Source organism: Salminus brasiliensis, chromosome 18, assembly GCF_030463535.1.
Source record: "Salminus brasiliensis chromosome 18, fSalBra1.hap2, whole genome shotgun sequence".
NCBI lineage: Eukaryota > Metazoa > Chordata > Actinopteri > Characiformes > Bryconidae > Salminus > Salminus brasiliensis.
The window spans coordinates 14,312,141-14,321,305 of record NC_132895.1 but is presented as its reverse complement, the minus strand read 5'-3'; the positions used below and the strand labels follow the sequence as shown (position 1 = coordinate 14,321,305).

The 9,165-nt window shown below is 37.7% G+C and overlaps 1 protein-coding gene across 1 annotated transcript; it reads left to right on the top strand.

Annotated features, from left to right (window-relative positions):
* Positions 1 to 2,190: 2,190 nt before the first annotated feature.
* On the top strand, positions 2,191 to 9,165 carry slc35f2 (solute carrier family 35 member F2). The gene is made up of 9 exons (XM_072661913.1): positions 2,191 to 2,244; positions 3,632 to 3,776; positions 4,943 to 5,115; positions 5,382 to 5,509; positions 6,449 to 6,608; positions 6,981 to 7,137; positions 7,262 to 7,314; positions 7,425 to 7,579; positions 8,043 to 9,165. Exons 2-9 carry the CDS (start codon positions 3,661 to 3,663, stop codon positions 8,313 to 8,315), a joined length of 1,215 nt encoding a protein of 404 aa, XP_072518014.1. The 5' UTR covers positions 2,191 to 2,244; positions 3,632 to 3,660; the 3' UTR covers positions 8,316 to 9,165.

Here is a 9,165-nt window from a genome sequence, read left to right as displayed (position 1 = left end):
TGTCACTAAAAGTAATAAAGTCATATTTCCCCAGAGATCTTCATTATATTAGCTTTGTAGCTCCAGTGCAAAACTAAAAAAGCAAATGTCAGATGCCAAACTTGGCCGATCAACTGTGTTTGTGGTAATGGTGAAATTGTGTAAATTGGATTTTTGGTCAACCATTCATTTAAGAATGCTGTTTGGAGCGTACACCGATCAGTCATAACATTAAATCCACTGAACGATGAAGTCGATAACATTGACTATCTCGTTTGAACGGCATCTGTCAAGAGGTGGGATATATTTAGGGTCAAATGAGGGTCTTGTGGGATGTACCCATGGTTAGTACCTACTAAAAGTGTTCCAACCGGACAACCGGTGAACTGGTGACATATGCCACAGGACACCTTCAAAGATCTTGTGGAGTCCATGACTTGACATTTCAGAGCTGTTTTAGGGCCACGAGGGGGACCTACTCAATAACAGGCGGGTGGTTTTAGTTTTTATGGCTGATAAGTGTATAGTGTAAGTTTTATGTTTACACATGGATGCACCCACTAATATTTTGTGCAGACAGCCTGCAGTGGTCTATATGATCCAATGGGAAGTGCAAAGTGCCTACTTCATTAATAAATACCTTATCACAAGTGCTTGAATTTATAAATATATTGCAACAGGTTTCATTTTTTGCCAAAGATCCTGATTGAGACTGAAAAAACTAGACTCAAATAATACCACAAAAAAATGCAAGAGTGTTATTTTCTCACTTGTTATGCCACCTGCAGTTTAAACAACCAGGTGATCATGTGGACTTAAACACCCTTCTATAATAAACCACACCTTTTGCAAGCAAACCTCCGGTATCATCTTACAAAGTCTGTGCAGAAATCTACAGCAATTATTTGTAATTCAGCTGCCATGTAGTATAACCATTTATACTGTGTCTGCTTCTGTGTCCAGCAATTAATGAGGTTTGTGTAATGCAGTAATGTTAGGTGAGTGTAATGATTTAGATCAAATCAGATAAATTATGATTCCTGAAAATGGTTCACAAAATGTTATGTCATTCTCTTTTTGAGGGCCTTTGAGGATCTACTATCAGTGATCATATGTAGATAGGATGTGGGGATCCTATTGAATTTTGTATGGTGTATATCTCAGTTGCACTGTTTAATAAGTATCTGTTTGCACTGTTTATAAGTTAATCAGTATTTTTGGATCTGTTTAGGTTGTCATTTATTTTACTGTATTTGCTTATTATATAGAACCAAACTGTCTGTAACATAAAACACTGAACACTGCGTCAAAAGATGATCTCCGAATGAAAAAAAAAAAAATATATATTTATATATATATATATATATATATAAAAATATAAAAATATAAATATATATATATATATATATATATATATATATATGTGTGTGTGTGTGTGTGTGTGTGTATAAGTACATTGTTCATGCTTCCAAACAACCTATGCTTTTTTTACAGACTTACTGTGCCTGTAAAGTAGGTCGAAAATAATATTTAGAGACTTAAAACATTCCCTTGATTGAATAATAATCAGTTTAATAAATCATTCCCTCAATTAAATTTAATACACAGCTTTCTAAATTTAGCAATCAGATTCTTCAATTTATTTATTTTTTCACTTTAATAAATTGTTCCTTCAATTGAATAAATAGTTCTCTGGATTTATCAATACAGTCCATCAATTTAATAAACATTTTTCTCTATTTAATACATAGTATTTAAGTATTTAAATATACCATCCATCAATTTAATAAATCCTTCCCTCGATTCAACAATTTGTCCCTTTAACTTAACAATCTGTTCCCTCGGTTTAGAAAATTGTTCCTTCAAAATAACTAAATCATCCCCTCCAACCTCGAGGGAACGATGTATCCGCTCGAGAGTTTGGTCTATGTCTGTAAATATCATTTTTCTACCTTGACACTTTCGGGTCTCCGTCCAGTCTGTGCTGCTCTGCAGTTAACAGCCACAGAGCATCATCAGACTTCCGTGGTTTGGGTTTGCATCATTCTGACATCAGCACCTCCACACCCGTAAGGACGCGGTCTGGTTGCGTATTTAACTGTCATTGGTTCACGACATCCAGCCCGGTTCAGAGACCCTGCTCCTATTGGCTGTTTGAGTGAAGAGGCGGGGCCTAGTGAGCGAGCGGGCGTAAACACTTGAGTTAGAAAGAGGCGCATGGATGGAAGTCAGAGCAGCCGGCGGCATGGCCTGACAGTGGAGGAGGTAATCATCTGTTCACGTTAGCTAACTTTAAAAGCAAAAGCGGCACAAACGGGCGGATTATATTTTAAAATCTTACCTTTAGCACAGGCTTTAGCACAGCTTCCCCTTATCTAAAACCTGACTTGCTGGTTTGGCTAGTTTAGCTTGCTAAGGCTCTTAATTTAACAGAGTTAAAGATTAGCTCGCTGTAAAACTGCTGTTTATGTTGCTTTATTGGTTTGTAGTGTGTCAGGTATGTAATTAAGACGTTGAATGGTAAAATAATGCGATTACAGGAAGATTTGCTGTGTATGATGTTTATGATCTGGATCGACCACGTGTACAAGATCAGATTAATTAGTGTAGTGTGTTCTAGCTAGCTGACCTGCTGGGGTATTGTAGCTAGCTAATGTAGTTGGCACATTTTAGTGTTAAATGCACTCTTAAACGTTGTATTCTTTGTACAACTTCCTATTATTATTATTATTATTATTATTATTATTATTTCTCCAGTTCTTATGTATCTTCTGATGTTCAGATGAGAAATGTACTATACTAGACCCTCTTTAGTAATATTTGATGAGACGTTTCAGGAGTTCTCTACTGGACATTATACACATATGTTCTGTTTGGGGTGTCTGAGACTTCAGCTGTTACTTCTATTTAAATGTGATGAGTTTCGATAATCTACAATTGATGCCATTCAGGTTTCTAAAGTAGATCTAAATAACCCTTACTCAGTAGTAATGTTCATTTTAGACTTTACCTTTCTCAAGTGTGCACACTTTCTTTGCCCCATTTGTCTTATTATTATTTTTATTATTTTTATTATTATTATTATTATTATTATTATTATTATTATTATCAATTATCAATTAGTTTTTACGTTTACTGCATTGGTAGTAATCATTGTTTTTATTTTATTTATTATTTTTTTTTAATGGATGTTAAAACTCATCCCTGCACCTCAGATCTACACACAATCAGATGTTGTAGTTTCCAGGTCTGGCTTGTTCTTAAATTCAGTGTTTTTGGTTGTGTTGTACTTTGCTCAGCATGGGACTCGGCTCTCAGGGCCTTTTGGAAGGTGATCTACACACCTCTGTATTTTCTCTGGCAGAGGCTTGAGGAATTAAATGTCAGAAACACAAAGCTGATCACAGTAGGCAGTTGTTTTTGTTCACGTGATGCCGGCAGTCTGGACCCTCGACTCTAGGTTTCTCATGAATTTGGGTTGTTTTGTTTTTGTGGGGTTTTTTGGTCTTGTGGTAACAAACTTACAACAAAATTACTCTTACAGCAGTCTGGTGTCAGTCCACGTAGCTAGCCACACATTCTTGAACAGATTAGTGTCCTGCCCTGATATGGGCTCATTTGATCATAAACCCTGTGCTTTAATTCCCTTCAGCTGGATTCTCAGCACTGATTCAGGACGAGATGGAGTGTGAGGCAGGACAGATCACCCCTGACCCTGCGAACTTGAGAAGGTCTAAGAGCTTGGGAGCTTTCATTTGTGGCCCACAGAAGCTAAAGCTGAAAGATATTTTTACATGGTAAGATCCTCAGGATTTGTACTCATGCAGAACTTTAAAATGTTCAATGTAGACTATTATCTAGAGTCTTTTTGAAGTCTATACCCTTCAAATATAAGGGTATACCCTATACATAGAAGATAGATTTACTGAATGATCAAATTGTTTAACTTTCTTTTAATTTAAAAAGACATACTTGGTTTCTGAAGTTTGCTAAAACTTAAGAAGCAAAAGTAGACCTGTCTAGGTCGATCTACTAGCTTTGGGCTAAGGTAAAAATGATGTAAACTTGATTATCTGGTAAACCATTCTGACAACATGACCTGGAGGTATGAATACAGTGTGAGGGCAGCTTGAGTATGCCTGGGAAAATGCTCTACAATGACTCTTAGACAGACTGCTGATGTGACCAATTGCAAAAGGCTACAAAGCAAAGCTGTTCCTGAATCTGCAGTCCTGGCAATTCTTTATATACACTGGTCCTACACCAGACAGTGCCTAAGCCCTTCTCTTTACTAGACTTGGACATTAAAATACATTTAGAATGGTTATCGTCTGCATGATTATTGTGATGAATTATATTATTACATATATTTAAGCATTATAGGACCTTTCCTCTGCCTCTTATATGCAGGCACCTACTGTCTGTGGTGATGCGTCTGAGTGGTGGAATAATGGAGAATTAAGAGAGAATGTAATTGTGTGTGTGTGTGTGTGTGTGTGTGTGTGTGTGTGTGGGGGGGGGGGGGGTTAACTGGAGCAATATGTAATATATTTTTTTCTAGTTTATGTATATTAAGTGTGTTTTGTTTGTTTGTTGTTTTTGTCACATGCCTCCAATGGTGAGTGTTTCAGAACTAAGAGTAAACGGTAGCTTTAGTGTTGGTTAAATTGATAGCTGCTTTTTTACTGTATCTAATCTTTAGGTGACGCTACAGCTAAAAAAATTAATCAGTGGATGCTTATGAGGAATCATCAGCTTCTCCATTAGATGTTTTGTCCTCGGTGAACGACGTGCCACAAAGCTACTTTGTCAGAATTTTATAATTTTTTTTTACTGCATGACTTGCATGTTAACATCGCTCCTTCCTGAAGAGAGCCATAGTGCTACATTAAGCAGTACCATGTAACTGTAACATATGGCAAGCAAAAACACAATCTGTGATCAAGAGACATTTTGCCCACAGGCGCCTCCTGAAGACCGTTGCTTTGGGTCAAGTCCTGTCTGTGCTGGTATGCGGGACGGCAGTGACGAGTCAGTATCTGGAGAAAGCTCGGGTGGAGACTCCGATGCTGCAGAGTTTCCTCAACTACACCTTGCTGTTTGTGACCTACACCTTAACCCTGGTATTCAGGAAAGGTAAGAGAGCCTACCAGCATACACAGTAGATCTACTCAACAGATCAGTTCACATCTGGCTCAAAGGATTTGCACTGAAACCAAGAAAAGCATTCTTAGAACTTACTCATTCTGTTTGTGTACTTCAGCAAATATCTTTTTAGGAATGCCTACACATGATGTTTGTTATGTTGTGATGTTTTGCAATAATCTCTCTCACTCACACACACACACACACACACACACACACAGGCTGTAAGTGATTAAAACTCGTTCTCTTCGATGTAGGTGATGGAAGTATTTTTCAGATTTTGAAATCAAAGTGGTGGAAGTATTTGCTGTTGGCGCTCACAGATGTTGAAGCAAACTACACAGTTGTGAAGGCATACCAGTTTACTACCATTACAAGCATTCAGGTATTTCCAATTACAATTTCACTATCATCACTGTATCACACTGTATATAATATGTGCGCATGTTTCATTGCACAGTAACGGTATATTAATAAAATGTGTGCCTGGGTATAAAAATGTAAAGATTCAGATAAAAAAAATATATACAGTTATTGTTTGAGTGTTTGACGGTTAGGATCAGGATCAGTACAGCAAATTTCAGAGGCTGGTAAGATGTTTTCGATAGGTTTTAACCTCAACATAATAATATGAACATTTATGAATGTAGAATATTGTCTGTTTTGTATGTGTGTGTTTTCTATTAGCTCTGTGATCTCTGCTGTAGTGCTCTTGGGCTCTGTTTTTATTTGAATTATAGTTTATTACAGTTCTATAATATAATTATAAGTTGTATCTCTTAAGTTATGAAATCTTAAACTACACATTAGATGTTGGTGATAAATTGTTTGCTTCCAATCAATCACCAATACTAATGTAATACTGACCAAAGGGTGTACATTATAGTTAGCTGAACATCTGTTGGTTAAAAAAGGAAAAAACACAACAAACTCAGTGCACTGGGTGTTTTAGTAACCTTTGTCCGACTTAGATTAAGAATATTGTAAGGGATCCTCCACCCTGCTGTTTAACAAGGCAGCGCTGCTTCCAGTTTCAATTTCCATTTCCCAAGGCCAAACTCAAATAGCCTACATTCTCTGGACTCTGTGCTATTTATCTTAATAAGCAGCCACTTTTTCAGAATGGTCTTTTGCCTATTCACTGCCATTGCAGTAGTGTTTTATTTGGCAGATTTTCATTCACATTAAATCAGATTTTGTACTATAAAATTAGTCAAATGCTATTGAACCTCTGCTGCCTGTCACAGTTACCTTAAAGCATTTTTAGCGTTTAAGCTGTGTGTTGATCTGTGATCTAATAGGGCTCTCATGTTGTGCATTATAGCTGCTGGACTGCTTTGTGATCCCAGTGTTGATGGTGCTGTCCTGGTTCTTCCTGAAGACTCGGTACAGGCCGCTGCATTTTGTAGCTGTGGGGGTGTGTTTGCTTGGGGTTGGAGCTATGGTGGGGGCTGATCTGTTGGCTGGAAGAGACCAAGGCTCAAGTGAGTACTGACTACCATTTTACCTTTCTTTTTTTTTTTCTCTCGTCCCCCCTCCCTGTCCACCTCACTGTCTCTGTATATATAGATTAAATGTGGGGAAGATTTTGTGATGTTGCCCTAATTTACAGACTGCAATTGTGCAACAAGTAATGGTTCCTAAATAATTATTGTCTTAGTTTAATTGCCTCATCCCTCATACATCTAATTTACAAAGATGGTGCTTTGAAGAACTATCCATTAAAAGGTTCTTTATTGAACCAACACTGGTATTTCTATAGCATTGCTCCAAAAAAGCTCTTTGGCACCCTTCATTTCCCCATCGTATTTTATTTTTTTGGTCTCTCTCTAATTCAGTTTTTTCTCTTTTTGAAGACGCAAATGTATTGCTGGGAGATGGTTTGGTGCTCATCAGTGCTGCACTGTACGCTGTGTCGAACGTGTGCCAGGAGTACACAGTGAAGAACCTGAGCAGAGTTGAGTTCTTGGGTATGATGGGTCTCTTTGGGACTCTGATCAGTGGTGTACAAATGTAAGTCACTTCACTGTAATGTGGCCGTATTCAGTTTTCAGCTTAATGTTGTGTGTGTTTTTTTTTTTTTTTTTTTTTTTTTTTTTTTTTTTTTTTTTTTAAAATCCTGTCCTTTTTCTTTAAGGGCTGTACTTGAAATCAGGCCGATAGCCGCCATTAACTGGGACTGGAAAATATGTGAGCATGTTTCTGTAGCCAGTACTTTTACCAATAAATCTGTGTATAACATTCCATGCTTTAAAAAAATATTTAAGGAGGTTCTGAATCTGCTGTGCACTTCTTTTTAGGTCTGCTGTTTTTTGCCTTTATGCTGTGCATGTATGGGCTGTACAGTTTCATGCCTGTGGTGATGAAGATGACCAGTGCAACGGCAGTGAACCTCTCCCTGTTGACTGCTGATCTATTCAGCCTCTTATGCGGCATCTTTCTTTTCCAGTTCAAGGTGAGTGGAGTGACCCTATGTCCAAATGTTTGTGGACACTTTTCTAATGAATGCATTCGGCTACTTTAAGTTGCACCCATCAGTGACACAGATGTGCAAATGAGCTTGTCTAGTCTCTGTAGAGAAGTACTGCCAATAGAATGGGAGCAGATAAACATGAACCACCTGGCACCATGCCTAATACCAAGTGTAGGCTAGAGGGGTATAAAGCCCCCCAGACTCCAACAATTACTCCAACAAAAGCAGAATCAGCTTTTTTTTATTGTTTTTTTAAAACCTTGAATTTGGAAGAAAGAATGACCGAGCAGGTCTCTTAATCTGATTGTCCAAATAGCACAACATGCTTTCATCACCTGCAATAACCATGACGTTTAGGGGGTCAAACTGTTCTGCAGTAGAATGACTGGATTTAACATAGCTTTTTAATAAACTACCATTGACTTCTCTCCATGGTTCTTCACAGTTCTCGGCCCTGTACATCGTGTCTTTTGTGGTGATCACTGTTGGCTTCATCATGTTTAATGTCGTGCCCACCTACACGCCAGATCCACCTGAGAACACTGAGAGAGCTTATCAGAGCGTTTCTACCTCTGAGTTCACCCAGGGAGAAGAAGAAATGGTCTTGGATGAAGGTCAGGAGAAGTGTGCCCAGAGAGCCTGCAGTCACGGAGAACCTTGCCCTACACTCTGCCCTACACGCTCAAATACATGGTGTAGCTCAGGGGTGGCAAACTGAGGGCTCCCACTGCTCTTACACACCTGAACCTGGCTCTAGTGAACATTTTATGAGGTCTGCTTGAGCAGGAATCCAGTCCTGTTGTAGCTTATAGCTCTACAGTGTAGAGAATGTGGTTTTAGATGCCTCATTTTTGAAGGCCGTGCCTTTTACTGTAATTAGAGGCTGTATGATGTTACTTTGGTTTCCTGGATTTTGTGCCTTTGAGTTAAAAGATTTTTAGGAGAGCTCATGAGCGAGGAGTTGAAGCACTTAATTATCTCATAACATTAGATACTGCAGTTCTTTTTTTATTGAGTCTGCTCCTTTCGTGATGTTACCAAGCCAAATGTGGTGAGATCTTGCTTCTGTTATTTTAGGTGCAAATATTTTCTAATGTAAAAATGCAGGGTGCTATATTATTGTAGTGGCCAGTGGATTAAAAAATTGCTCTAGTGTATTTAAAATCGGTCTGCTGCCACTGTAACATAGTTATTTTTATTTAAATCAAGCAAATGAATGTAGGTGCTATTTAAAGGTGATATTTAAAAAAAAGTTTCTAAAGTTTACAAAATTTGCTTTGCTGTACTGTAACCAAACTGGTCTAATCATTGTAAATATTTAGTTGTGCATTATATTTTTAAATAATTATTCCAGAATATGACTGTTTAATGAGTTTACAATTCATCATCATGAGCATGCAATTCTGAACTCAACTATACAGAAGTACTGTTTGTATTTAAGTGTTCAATGAATTCTCTTTGTTCAGTTTGTTGGAAAGTTGTTCTGCTGCTTAGCGCAAATGTACCATAGGTATAAGAAAGCACTTTTTTACTGTTTTGATAATGTAATAAAAAAAGAATTTAGTATC